This window comes from Populus nigra, chromosome 6, assembly GCF_951802175.1.
Source record: "Populus nigra chromosome 6, ddPopNigr1.1, whole genome shotgun sequence".
Classification (NCBI taxonomy): Eukaryota; Viridiplantae; Streptophyta; class Magnoliopsida; order Malpighiales; family Salicaceae; genus Populus; species Populus nigra.
In genome coordinates this window covers 12,763,183-12,777,506 of record NC_084857.1, presented here as the reverse complement: position 1 = coordinate 12,777,506, position 14,324 = coordinate 12,763,183, and the positions used below count along the sequence as shown (strand labels likewise).

The 14,324-nt window shown below is 36.9% G+C and overlaps 4 protein-coding genes across 4 annotated transcripts; 2 read left to right on the top strand and 2 right to left on the bottom strand.

Annotated features, from left to right (window-relative positions):
- Positions 1-576: 576 nt before the first annotated feature.
- Positions 577-2,477, top strand: LOC133696813 (plastid-lipid-associated protein 6, chloroplastic). The gene is given in 5 exon segments (XM_062119091.1): positions 577-894; positions 1,552-1,714; positions 1,717-1,775; positions 2,064-2,190; positions 2,284-2,477. Coding segments are annotated over 5 exon segments (861 nt in total).
- Positions 2,478-2,899: 422 nt separating this feature from the next.
- LOC133697982 (kinesin-like protein KIN-10A) lies at positions 2,900-6,757 on the top strand. The gene is made up of 6 exons (XM_062120827.1): positions 2,900-3,812; positions 4,013-4,168; positions 4,273-4,380; positions 4,467-4,577; positions 4,671-6,242; positions 6,352-6,757. The coding sequence occupies exons 1-6, from the start codon at positions 3,144-3,146 to the stop codon at positions 6,634-6,636; spliced, it is 2,901 nt and encodes a 966-aa protein (XP_061976811.1). The 5' UTR covers positions 2,900-3,143; the 3' UTR covers positions 6,637-6,757.
- Positions 6,758-7,174: 417 nt separating this feature from the next.
- LOC133697983 (CRIB domain-containing protein RIC5-like) lies at positions 7,175-9,691 on the bottom strand. The gene is made up of 5 exons (XM_062120828.1): positions 9,208-9,691; positions 8,679-8,799; positions 8,337-8,434; positions 7,956-8,046; positions 7,175-7,813 (listed from the first exon to the last, which is right to left on the bottom strand). The coding sequence occupies exons 1-5, from the start codon at positions 9,289-9,291 to the stop codon at positions 7,323-7,325; spliced, it is 885 nt and encodes a 294-aa protein (XP_061976812.1). The 5' UTR covers positions 9,292-9,691; the 3' UTR covers positions 7,175-7,322.
- Positions 9,692-10,840: 1,149 nt separating this feature from the next.
- Positions 10,841-13,908, bottom strand: LOC133697673 (glycolipid transfer protein 1). The gene is made up of 6 exons (XM_062120393.1): positions 13,773-13,908; positions 13,143-13,198; positions 12,595-12,725; positions 11,969-12,104; positions 11,335-11,466; positions 10,841-11,054 (listed from the first exon to the last, which is right to left on the bottom strand). Exons 1-6 carry the CDS (start codon positions 13,903-13,905, stop codon positions 11,019-11,021), a joined length of 624 nt encoding a protein of 207 aa, XP_061976377.1. The 5' UTR covers positions 13,906-13,908; the 3' UTR covers positions 10,841-11,018.
- Positions 13,909-14,324: the final 416 nt, after the last annotated feature.

Sequence of the window (14,324 nt, the reverse complement as noted above, 5' to 3'; positions counted from 1 at the left end):
ATTTTTTAATTTTAAATTAATATTTTTTTATATTATTTATTATTTTAATGTATTAATACTAAAAATTCTGCCCTATCATTTGACGAAATAGGGGGTCCAATACCATCTATCTTTCGCCATCCAAGATCCCACGTGGCCCTTAGAACGAAAACATCACTGCCAAGCAATTTTTAAGTTGTTTGGTGCGATATTTTAACATTTTTATTTTTTAATTTTAAATAAATTTTTATTATTTTTTATTATTTTAATGTATTGATGTGAAAATTAAATTTAAAATAAATAAATAAATATTATTATTTTAATATATTTTCAAATAAAAAAAACTTTTAAAAGTAATTTATATACAAAGATATAGTCCATTTAAATTACAAATTATTAAATTATAATGATTTATTTTATTACTTAATTATCCTGTAATTATACAAAGTAATAGAAAATTAAAAATAAAAATAGAGACACCTAATTGAAAAGAAAAAATAGACATATACTTAAATAAATAAATAAAAGACTTGATTAGAAAATTTGAAAACAAAATCATAGAAAAAACAAGAATCACTTCTCTTCTCTTGCACAGACATGGTTGGTCCTCGCATAATTCTTTCCCTCCTCCTTTCTCTTAAGAAGAAAAAGAAAACGAAAGAAACATGGCAGCTGTATGCTCTCCTACTTTACCCTTCAGCATTTCTCTCCTCCTCCTCTTCTGTAAAATGTAAACTTCCCATCAAAGTCCACACTGTAAAAAGAACTTCACTGACCCCACATGTAACTCGAATTGGACATGACGGTTCTTATATAAACCATCTACAGAGAAGTGTTGTTTTGAGGTCAGCTCTTGATGAAGTTCCTGTTCTAGACCCAGGAAAACCAGCAATCTCATTTTCTCTGTGAATGAGAGCTGCTTACCTCTGTTTCTCTCTAGAATCAAGATTCTGAAACATAAGTATCTTCACTAGCAACATTTTGCGGTGCAAATGCTATGGAATGGAAGCTGTACTGTAGGTCTTCCCCATAATAAATGACATCTGCATGTTTCTCTTTCAAATTGGAGGGTTGTGAGATTCAAATATGTTATTAGGAAAACATGATGGTGCTGTTGACTAGATGACTGCAGCTAGAGACACTTAACAGGGAAACAGGGGCTGCTTGTGTCCTGTTAGGAGCTTCCAAAAGAATTTTATAATACTGGATTATGTACAAAATATTTTTTTTATGGTCATGGAACACGAAGAATAATTGATGTAAATGTTTAGTTCCTAGAATCTCTTACATTAGTTTTCAAACCCTTATGTTTTAGTCAAAAAATTTTGTATGCGTTCGTACCACCTCATAATTTATTCTATGGACTCATCTCTACAACATCTGAAATATAGGGCACAAACTTGAATCCCTTTTAATTTGGTACATGACAGAATCTTGAATCTTCCAAGTTATAAATGCTAGAATGCCAATGTGCCAATGTGGACAAGCAGAACTTATATTCTCCCTTGTAGGGTGTTCATTCTATATTTCTTGAATATTCTTATCATGACAGATATGGTTGATTGAATGCAGAGTGCTGTTTCTGGCCTGAACAGAGGTTTTGCTGCTAGTGAAGATGATCAACTGAAGGCAGATGTTGCTGCCAAGCAGCTTGAAGCTGTGGGAGGGCTCGTTGATCTCTCAAATGATATCGATAAGCTGCAAGGGAGATGGAAGCTTATATGTAGCAGTGCATTCTCACCCTAGGTGGAAGTCGTCCTGGACCTCCCACTGGAAGGCTGCTCCCCATAAGTCTGGTAGATGGCCTGCCACATGACAGGCTACTTCTTGCATGCTGTGAATGCCCGTCCAAATGATTTTACTTCTCTAGCGTGAAGACTTATCTACATTTGTTTGATCTAAAGAAACAAAGAAAGAAAAACTAACTTTGTATTAACTGTGATGACAGTCAAGTTGGAAGTGTCGGAATCATTTCGGCTCACGTTTTTGTTGGATGCATAAGCAACACTTACAAGGTGTAATCTGCCCTAAATTACTGGTTTCTTAGGGGGTTTTTCCTGGCTTTTAAATGGTTTCTTGATTAGGTATTCCAACGAATCGATGTCCAAGGCAAAGATTTCGACAACATCGTAGAGCTTGAATTAGGAGCTCCATGGCCCCTACAATCTGTTGAAGTGACTGCCACTTTGGCCCGCTAATTTGAGCTCATAGGTTGGCCATTCTCATTCACTCATCCCTTTTATATTTGGTTGTTACTCTCGTTACTGTTATTATTTCTTCTTTTCCTACGAACTAGAAACCAAGACGAATGCTTCGAGAAAACTACTGTTAAGACAACTGGGACCTTATCACATCTTCCGCCATTAGAAGTAACCTCGAATTCCAGATTCCTCGAACTTATCACATCTAATACTGGAAGTGGTGAGTTTGAAGTTACTTACCTTGAAGTTGATACCCGTGTGACAAGAGGAGAGCTTCGAGTTTTTGTGATCTCGTAAATTCCTTCTTGTACAGTGTCTTAATTCTTAAACGTTCCGTGAGATTCATTCAAGGTTTCTGTACATGTAAAGTTGTCTTCCACGTGTTAGTGCTTTCTGTTAATTTGTGAATACACGAACCACGGGGGGGAAATCCCGCAGGGAAGAGGAAGAGGCAGCAATGTAAGATTGTAAAATCTTGACTTGTAAATTTACAAATGGTCATCTTACCCCCCTATGTTTTAGATTTGATCAATTGACACCCAATCTGACCAAATGTGGGCCAACTGGCTCCGATGAATAACCTCCCCAATAAAGGGACCGAATTCATTTTCTAGAAATAAATTAATTAACTCAAATTAATTAATTCATAAGAGGTGTTATGATGCAAAGGCATGCCTCTCAAGTGGCTGGGACAGTTCACATGAGAAGCGTCCCAGCACAGAAATAGACGTTAGAAACCATAACGGCTATATTCAATTTCAAACATGAAAAACCCTAATTTCAATTTCAACAACTCTTCTTTATCTCTCTCTCTCCCTGCATCTATCTTACAAGATCAAGATCGAATGTCAATATTTCTCTATCTCTCTAAAAACAGAGTTCACAGTCTAGTCTTGAAAGAAAACCCATAAAAAAACCAGCTGCAGACCATAAAATTCTTGTCTTTCCCTTAAAACAAACACAATGGCCCCTACACCCTCTTCCTCTTCCTCTTCTTCTAAATCGAATCACCCACACGTCGTAAAGACTCCTCAGTCAAAACATAGGATAAATTTCTCTTCAACAAGAACTCCAAACCCGAACCCATCTCCAAACCCTAACTACACCATCAAAGAGACCCCTCAAGACCACCCCATTGAAGTGATTAGCAGGATACGAGATTATCCTGAGAGAAAAGAGAAACCCACTTCGATCTTGCAAGTAAATCCCGAGAACAACACTCTTCGTGTCCGTGCTGACATTGGGTACCGAGACTTCAGCTTCGATGGGGTCTCTTTCTCTGAAGAAGAAGACCTTGATTCCTTTTACAAGAAGTTCGTGGAGTCGAGGATTAATGGGGTTAAATTGGGTGCAAAATGCACAATAATGATGTATGGTCCTACTGGTTCTGGGAAAAGTCATACAATGTTTGGTTGCTCGAAGCAGCCAGGCATTGTTTATCGGTCTTTGAAAGGTATTTTAGGAGAAGGAGAAGAGGGAAGTGAAGGGGGTGAAGGGGAGAAGCTACAACTTGGTACTTTTGTGCAAGTTACAGTTTTAGAGATTTATAATGAAGAAATTTATGATCTTTTGTCGACTAATGGTGGGGGAGGAATTGGAATCGGGTGGCCTAAGAGTGGCAGTGGATACAAGGTAAACTTTTCAACAAGTTCCATTGAATTCTCTGTTAATTAGTTTGCTTCAGCTGCTGTGTTGTTGGGATTAAAATTCGGTTTTGATTTGCTTAATTTTGAGTAGATATTGCTGTTCATATTTTGATTAGGGTATTATGATAGAAGTGATGGGAAGATTATGCTGCTGTCATCATTTTTTGCTGTCATCATTTTTTGCAGGTAAGACTAGAAGTGATGGGAAAGAAGGCTAAAAATGCGACTTTTATCTCTGGAAATGAAGCTGGGAAGATTTCAAAAGAGATTCAGAAAGTTGAGAAGCGAAGGATAATTAAGAGCACGCTTTGTAATGAGCGAAGTTCTAGGAGTCACTGCATGGTATGGCTCCTCTAAAACTGACTTGGATAAAAAAAGTGAAACCATTGAAAAAGTAGTGTTGTTTATTGAGATTGACACAACATTTCAATTGCATGTTTGCACAGATAATACTTGATGTCCCGACTGTAGGAGGCCGACTCATGCTTGTGGATATGGCAGGTTCAGAAAATATTGACCAAGCTGGGCAAAGTGGTTTTGAAGCTAAAATGCAGGTGAATTTTTGGGAATTCATTTTTCCCTCTTTTCTGTGTCCTGGCATTAAAAAGGAAAGCTGATTTTGTGCTTCTTTTAATGACAGACTGCGAAGATCAACCAAGGGAATATAGCATTAAAGAGAGTTGTTGAATCTATTGCTAATGGAGATTCTCATGTACCTTTCAGAGATAGCAAGTTAACTATGCTGCTCCAAGTAATGTCCAATTCATGTTGATTACAACTATGTCATGTTATGTAGCTTGTTTAAACTCTGCTTTATCAGGTTTTCCTGTTCCTTATTTTTCAGGATTCTTTCGAAGATGACAAGTCAAAAATTTTGATGATTCTGTGTGCAAGCCCAGACCCAAAAGAAATACACAAGACAATCTGCACGCTTGAATATGGAGCAAAAGCGAAATGTATTGTCCGTGGTCCTCATACGCCAATTAAGGATAAACTTGGTGCTGAAGATTCTTCTGTGGGCATCTTAGGATCCAGGATAGCAGCTATGGACCAGTTTATCTACAAACTACAAATGGAGAACAAGCTCAGAGAAAAGGAGAGAAATGATGCTCACAAACAGCTAGTGAAGAAAGAAGAAGAAGTTGCTGTGCTGAGAGCACTTATTGAAGAGAAGGGATCTCAAGCAAGTGAAGAGGAGATAAACCTAAAAGTGAATGAGCGTACAGAGATACTGAAACTTCAGTTGGAAAAGAAGTTGGAGGAGTGCCAAAGAATGGCTGAAGAGTTTGTGGAGATGGAGAGGAGGAGAATGGAAGAGAAGATACTTCAACAGCAGCAGGAAGTTGAGATGCTGAGAAGGCGCTTGGAAGAAGTTGAATTTGAGCTATGTCGTTCAAGGGATGAAAATGGTGATGAGAATGGTCCAAGGGACATTGATGGCTGCAGCTTTGCCAGAAGGCTGCTGGGGGTTTATGCTGATGAGGACCCAGGGATGGTGAAATCGATGGATTTAGACATGGGTGATCAAGAAGCATTTGTTCGTGATGTGAGATTTGTTGGCGCATCTGCTCATCAATCTAGCGTCATTGAAACCCAAAGCTTGTCGAGTTATCCTCATTTTAGTACTTTGAATCAGGTGGTTGATAATGGAGATAAAGTTTGTCTTAGCACTGTGTTTGAGGAGGAAGAGGTAGAAGAGGAGGAAGAACACAAAAATAAAGTTGAAGATGAAGAGGTGGAGAAAGAAGTAATAGAGGTGACGAGGATTGTTGATGTGTCTAGTCCAGGGATCAATTTTGGTGCTGGCTCCTTGATATCTTCTCCTCTGAAGTTTGAGGCACTCAAGGATGGTTCAGAAGATAGGCATTCAGTTTCAGGACCATTAAATGAGTATGAGAATGTGAAAGATTCGCACTCAGTTTCAGAACCAGTAAATGAGTATGAGAATGTGAAAGATTCAGCCTCTTCTAGACGATTAAGAATCCAGAACATATTTACACTTTGTGGGAATAACAGAGAGCTTTGCCAACAATTCAGAACTCCAATACCTGCAAAAAAGAGGGTTGCAGATACTGATCCTCAACCATCTCCAATTTTGACTGTCGGCAAGGATTCTACTCAAAAAATTTCGAACAAGGAAAACTCACCGCTCCAGAAAAATGTGCCTTTGATAGAATGTGGGAAAAATCTGTCTGACATGATGGCATTGGCTTCAAAGGAGAACTACAACCCTTCAGTAAAAATTACTGATTCACAGATTGAAGTGCATGTGAAATGGGAAGCTTCTAAAGGAAACAGTGGTAACTTCATCACCACACTTAAGGTGTTGAAGGATGCCACACTTGCTGACCTGCGGAAGCTGATCGAAATCTATCTTGCTGCAGACAATCAAGCATTCACTTTTCTTGTGCTTGGGGTAAGGTTTTATCCTCCTTTAGTTAGCTCCTTTAAACAAGATAAACCGCCTCTTTGTGTTTGCTTTTACTTGCTGCTGTTTTCTTATGGGATGCTATATATATGTGCAGGATCCTACTGGAGCACCAGTTCCAAAAGAGAAAGAATCAACAGTACAGGCCATCAAACTCCCCATTTGCAACTACCAATCCCATGGCTATCTGGCTTGCTTGCGACCAGCCAAGGGAACCCAAGATTCGAATCAGCTCCCATCAACCCCTCTTCCATTGACTCCATTGGAAAATAAGCTACCACTCACCCCTATGCCTTGCTTGTCACATCAAGTTTCTGATTTATCTCCCAAACTAGCTGCACACCTGAACTCTACTCCCTTCGCTACTCTTCAAAGGCACTAGTAGCCATGGTGTGTGTATCTGATGCATTGAGTATTTATGCATATGTACTCTTACTGGATTTTAAATGTAAATTTGTTGTCAATATGTGAGTTTGGTTTTCTGTCGGGGTATTTTTTGTTAATCGTTCCTCTTCTTTCTTTCTGCTGCTCTAATTTTTTTCTCATTATTTCTCAAGTAAGAAATGTGTTAATTGTAGCATTGCAGATGCCTTCAGGTTCTTTTTATCTAAATGGTAGTTTCAGATTTATTTTTCTATTAAATGGTATTTTATTTTAGGGTTTACTAGATTGGATAAAACTCACAATGAAACAGGAATACCTGAGCAATGGTCTCGGGAGGCGGATTCTTTTTTGCCACCGTTTATAGGGTACGCCAAAAGTATATCCATGTTTCCTTTTTTATATGCCAACAGGGAAAGTTGAGTTTGCTAGTTTTAGCTTCTTAACTGTAAGCTATTTTATTTTTTACATGTAATAAATCAGCAATAAAGCTGAAGCACAAGCTTTTGACTTTTCTCTATGAAAGATAGACTTGTAACTATATGAAGAGAGAATTTAAAAGCAAATTCAAGATAGACATGTATATGAAGAGAAAATTTAAAAGCAAATTCAAGACAAATTGAATTATAGTTGACACTTTAATGCACATAACATTAAATCTCTGACATACAAATCCTCGCATTCCTTTCATCGCTCTTCTTCATATGCTTCCAAAACAGAACTTAGCTGGCTTGCAGTGTTCTTCCTTCCATGTATAGACTCAGACCCTCCAGGTCCAGGATCCGAGAAAGGAAGCGCTTCGTTTGAAGAGTTCTTTTCTTTTGATCTTGATGATCCCTTGGACTTTCTTCCACGAGAATGCTTTGGGATGGTGGGCTGGTCTTGAATAGGCGATTCAGCACCAAGACTTGAGGTCTTGTGTCGTCTTGAGGTTCGGCTGCTCCCTGATGATTCTTCCCTTGGAGAGCCCATTGACTTGTTTGAAGAGCGGTGACGCCTAGAAGAACTCTTTGGCGCATCAGTGCCACTGGGGGAATTTAAAGGTGAGCCAGTACTGCTAGACGCTTGGCGCCTGGAGTGCTTTGATGAGTCGGTACTCCTTCGGTCTGGGGAATTTAAAAGTGAGCTAGCACTACCCGATGAGAGCCTCGAACTATGCTTCGGCTTTTCAGTTTGACCTGTGTATATTAAAACAATGCAGAATCAGCAAACTACATTTTTTCCATAATTCCTCAGCAACAGAATAGAAGATTTGGAGAACATTGCACACGTCTTAATCCAAAAAAAACATAGATCCATGATCATCAGGGAAAAGCAAACCTTCCAAGGTTGAATCTGTTGAAAGGCTCTTCACTTCTGTAGAATTTGAAGTCCCACTTAAAATTTCTGGAGGCGAGGTGAACTCATTCATCTGCACATGTAGGGAATTGTTTCACATCAAAAAGTCTATTTGAGCACTGGGATGGAGCAATACCTATCGTAAGTTCTTCAAGGGAGCAGGTAGGGGTCAAGATTTTTTGGTCTAAATCTCAATGATGACTGATGGAATGGAGACATAGCTGATAATGTGAGGCAGGGTATATAGCAAAAGGTGCATCAAATGGGACTGCCTATCTATATAGGAGACTTAAGCAACCAAGATCATCTTCGTAGATAACTACGACCTTAAGAGGCAAAGAAAAAAGAAACTCATTGGCGTACCCAGCTTGGTGCATTTGCAGACGGGCCATCCCATCCAATGTGAGCAACATGCTTTACATCAGTAGGCAATCCAATTTGCATTTCTTGTTCCTTTTCATCTGCAAAATTGGAGAAACGATTGATGACAACAGGCATAGTACAGTGCTACTGCTGCTTATACGTGTCCAATTAAATGTTGGAATACGAGCAATCTGAAAACGCTAGCAATATCTTTGGTGAGGACATAGCAGAATTAGAAGAATGCTGCATGCTGATATCAAATGCATATTGATGCAATATGAAGCTGCAATATCATTTGTTCTGAAACAATACTTTCTTTTAGGAGGGGAAAGCTGCTCATACCAAATATTTGTGAAATGTATCTTAGACCTCTCAAAAGACCTTTCACTTTGGTTGTCATTTTGGCCAAGCCAGGCAATTTAGCTGCGCCAGCAAGGTTGCTTCGCTTGTTGAAATATTGCTTCTGTGCTTGAAAAAAGGAGAAAAACAAGGATATACGTCAGCAAAGCTGACAGAAGAAAATTCTTAAGCTTTTCTCCAATCTCAATATCCTGTGTATTCCCATAAGAATTCACCGAAACAAGGAAGAATCTCCTCGCCATCTTAAATCCTTGCGAATTGAAATTAATAATCTGACATCTATTTATATTTCAAAAAACCGTCTTTAAACATTTCAAAATTTGTTTCCATAAGGCGATATATATTCTAAAACAAACATCCCTAAAGCAAAATTCAAATCCATCAACTCAACAAGGATCGCAAGAGAGATTCATGACGACTAGGAATAATCAAGGTAGTTAAGAACAAAATAAACATTAAGAAAACTTCAATTGAAACAGAGAATGTGGACATTCTATAGAGAAAACCGCACCTTGGGGGAAAAGAAAACGAAAAAAAAGAAGTCAAGACGATCCCATGGTAGCTGCGGCAATGCCAGTGATCGCACATCAAACATTCTCAAACCAAAACCACACAGCTTGGGTCCAAGGAAGAAGATGCCATCCCTCAGCCCTGTCTGATATAAAATCCAAGTGGGGGGGATGGATGTAAAATCTTGATCGTTAACTTCTGTCTCCAATCAAGAAGAGGAGGGAGAGTATGAACTGGGAAATCTCCGAAATGTGTAGAGTCACGCATCATTTTTTGTTTTCAAGGACGCGTTTTCAATTCCCATTGTCCGTCAATCAAAACCAGTAGATACCCTATTTTTTAGGCCAAATATCCAGAAAGGCAAGCCGACTAAATTTGGGTGGGTTTTTGTGACCTGTCTTTCCTTTCCATAAAATCCCGGGAAAAACGGTTATGGTTCTTACTTGCTCTTGGTTCCTTCTGTTACTCCTCTCTATTGACACATCAGCGAAACCGCTTGGGAATTCCTAAAAAAATTAATTTTTTTATTAAAATTTAATATAATTTATATATTTTAGATCGTTTTAATGTGCTGATATCAAAAATAATTTTAAAAAAATAAAAAAAATATAATTAGCATATATTTCGATACGAAAAGTTATTTAAAAAGCAACCACTAACACACTACTAAACATACATGAAAAACAAATAAAAATAAAATCATTATCTCTATTTTTTTTTTTTTAAGAATGATCAAGAACCAAAATAAATAGTACATATATTTTTTAATTTGAAATCATTAATTACTTTTAATAGGACTACTTTTGTACATTGCCGAAGGCAGATAGGAGTACGAGGACTTGATCAATTCAAATTAAGAGTAGATTAAATTAAATTAAAAAAAAAAACATACTAAGAGGTTTGGCAAAAGTCTTGTAGCACGAGAGAAAACAGTATGAATTGTAATAATAATCATTTTCTCTCTTTATTTTATCCTTTTTTTTATCTTTTACTTTTGTCCCTCAATTTTTTTTATTTGTTTTTTTTTTATATTTCACTTATTCAAGATTAGACTTGGTATTTTGTTTTCACTTCCTAAGTTAGAGGATCTCGCCGTGTCAAAAAAATCTATGTGACTTGGTTAATGCTCACTTTAGCCAAATTATATAAAATTTAATTAATTTAAAACATCTAAGGACTGGATTGGACAAATACAAAACCTCTTTTTTTTTGTTTGGAATCGGAAGCTGAATTGAATGGGCAGAAGAAAATATTCAGCCCCATTTTTTTACCACTCTACTTTTTTTTTAATTTGATTATCTCACATTAATTTTATTTGGAATTTGACTTAATAATTTATTTTGATTGCTTATATATGGGAATCTTGGAATGTCGATGGAAAAAAATTAATGTTTGATTAGATAATATAAAATACAGCTTTATTGATCTAAAACAAATATCAAGGTTTCGAGTTTTGAGTTTCGAGGACTGAATTTTAAACAGAACCAAATGTGAAGCTTCAATTTTGCAAGGTCAAGACCGAAGAGGAAGGCAAAGGGAATGGGTTTGCGGACGCAACCCACTCTCCAACATATGGGCTAAGTGCGCCATGTGTGACTTGTTCTGAACCATTCAGAAAGGTAGAGAGCAAAGACTAAAAGAAAAGAGTGAGCATGTCATAACACAAGTTACACAGAAAAGGTTGAATAGAAGAGTTGTATAGCTGTAAATTTTGAAGTGGCTAATTATTTCTCCCGTCTAAAGTTTTTGAAGCCAAATCAATAGGGAGAAAAGAACCAAAACCACTGGCAGGCATCAGAAGGAACTCCTCAATTATGAAGCTTTCATATCATCCAGACCAACACTAGCCTGCATCAACAAATTAGAAGCGGTTAGCAAGCAAGTATAACGTGACATTTTAGAATTATGGTGCTACAGCCTAAAGAAAACAAACAGAAAGCCTCCCAGCTAGCCCACTAGACTTTCCGGGCCCCTTCCTCCTGCCTCGCGCCCCAGAAATTCCCAGTTTTCAGAGTTTGCCCATATTTGGCCTTTGTCACAAATGTCAAAGGTGGACTTATTGCATCCTAGATTAAGCAGTTACAAAGACATTGGGTATCTCGGAAATTCAGTTACAAAACCATCTTACCAGGAACTTGTGATTCTCTTCAAGAAATGGAGGAAAGGTTGTACAAAATTCCTCCATGTCAGCAGCAACATCGCCTGTGCCAGCTATTACTTCCATGAACTTCTTCCTATCTGGAGCAAGCTTCATGGCAATCTGTAATCCAGTATTCATTAAGTCAACAAGTCTCAAAAACTAATTTGGCTTGCCCTACGCCAGAGTCTTTTAAAAACTAATTTGGCTTGCCCTACACCAGAATGTTTCAAAAACTAATTTAGCAAACCCTACACCAGAGTCTAACTAATTTACAAAACATGGTCAATATTTTAGTGAAGCTACGGGGAATAAAATGACAGTCCAACTTATTGCCTAAGCTTCTGCACTATGGACTCAGAAAATCTTGCATAGCTGCAATAATGGCTTCCATTTTCTCATAAAACTGAGACAAACAAAATGCTCCCTCATTATATCCAGGGTTTGCTATAGTTTGCTATAGTCCAAGATAATTTTCAAAAATGTAATTCAAGAAACAATCAAATCAGTTCAGAGTTTCCATCGTCTTGTTTAGGTCAACATGAAGCAAAGAACTTTGCATATAGTTTCCACTCATATAAAGAAAATACTAGGATAGAACTAAATAGATCAGAGACAGACATACAGTGAAACTTGAACTGGCAAGCCAGCCATGAAATTTTTTCAGTGTCTTGCCATAGGAATCTGTACAGGCTTGTGACATTGTCCAATCTGGATGTGTAAGTAAATTCCGGAAAAGTTCCACCAGGAAATCCATTGCTCTGAGGATCACCAAGAATATTAAAAAACATGACTATATAATTTTAAATTCCTTGATCAAAGATTATAAGCAATGACTGCCATTCACAAAGAGCATATAAATTACTTTTTCTGGTATGCCAAGATTGTTTTCTAGTGAAAACTCAAAAGCCCAAGATTATTTGCTTTTTAATCCTATTTCTTGTCCTGCATTTGATCTTACACACTTTCACCACTTGAAAACTATGCACTGAGGCAGTTCAATGAGACATTCAAAGTTTAAAATTTTCATATAAGATATGATTTTAAGGAAATCAGATGTATAAAGGTTCACGGTAATCTTTCCTACAATAACTTTCTTGCATCAAACTCTGTGATGATCAACATGCTCCAAAAGTCCTTTGACCCTCTTGCAGAATAGTCCATCGTGACAATATGCATGCCAATGACAAAATAAAATACAGGAAAAGAATGGAGAAAGTAATTGTGTTGCGAACATTATGTAGTATCTACCTGGTCAGCCAAAGAAGACCATTGGCACAACTTGATGATCCTTTTGCTGTTTTAGCATCAACCTCCTCTTGAACCATAGTGTAAAATTGGTTGTATTTAGATGGATCTGACAGATATTTGGTTTCCAATCTCTACAAGTGAAAACCAAGAATTATATAGTTTCAGTTAAATCAGTATTGAACATGAACATAGAAAAGAGCCAAATCACAATCAAATGTGATAAAGAAAATGGTATGGTGACGGAATGTATAAGCTGCACACTGCTCAAATGTCAATGACAGGCAATTTAAGAAGAAGAAGAAAAAATAGCGAGAGAGAGAGAGAGAGAAACAACAATTATGCTTCAAAATTTATTATCTATTTATTTGTTTATGAACCACCTAAGTATACGAGTTTCATAGATATGCAAATCAACAGAAACAGTAGGGGAAATAGAGATCTCACAATTTACTCACAGTCATTCATTATGATAAGACATATTCTATCAATCCACATATGCAGACAGCATAACTTATATAAACAAGCAGATAAGAAGCAAAAATGCTTACCGTTATGTTACCACCGATATCAGATTTTACAAGGGCCATAGCAGCTCCAAACTTATCTGTCATCAGAAGTAATGAAGGACTGAATTTGCGACCAAGCATCTAGTAGTTGGATAATGGGAGAGGATATGATAATTCAAAAGAAATAAAATTATTATGGTGAAGAATCTCGTAAAGGAAATAAGAAATTAAGCAACCGCTTGGCATAACTTTTGCAAATTGATTCGAGTTGTTTTTTTAACTTCTGACTCCAAGAAAAGTCATACATATGTTTGGTTAGAAATAATTTTCGACTTAAATCAAAAGGTTTTTACAAAATTTTGACTTAAATTCTAACTTGTACAACCTTCCTTGTTCAAAAAAGTCACTATGAATCATTTTTTGACGAACATAATTCTAACTAAACTTTTTTTTTCACGAGTAATTTTTAAAAATAGAAAAATAATTTTTGAATAATGACAAACAGACTCTGAATCTAACATCACAATAGGAAGTATATCTTTAACTAGGGATCAGTCTAAATTAATAACATATTAAAAAACAGTTCAGTAACTTGTAAAGAGATCCAGAATTAAAAACACGAGAATGTGAAATTAATAGTAGTAATTAAATAATTAAAAAAAAGGAACGGACCAATAACAGGCAAAATCAATTTGCAGACGTCCAAGAAAGGTTTAGTGAGTATTTCTCCGTTATCGGATCTGACATGCTTCATTCCTTCCAACGATGGTGCAAAAACAGTTCCTTGACCAGCTGAAGCCTCCATCTTCAATTTTTCTCCTCAAATTCACTGCAACAACATTCAATAGATAAATAAAAGAAAGTTAGAAATCTGAACCTCATAAAAAAATAGCATTTCATTTTAATCAGATCTACCTGCAATCACAGTATTACAGAACGATCTTAGAGGAATAGAAAGAGATTTATCAATTCAAGAACATTAAGAGAAGAGATGTTAGTGTGATTGATTCGATTTTGAAAGGAAATGAAAGGAAATACCGGAGAATCTGATTCAACAGGTGGAAAGTGAGAGAGGTATTTGATCGTTGTTGATATTTTAAATATATAGCGAAAATCTAATCCCGTGGCGTCGGTTACTCGCTTTCACGTTTCGAATCCGAATCGTGCTTTTTTCAACTGCTTGCTGGCTTGGTTGAGTGACTGATCATGAAGGACGAGGCTGAT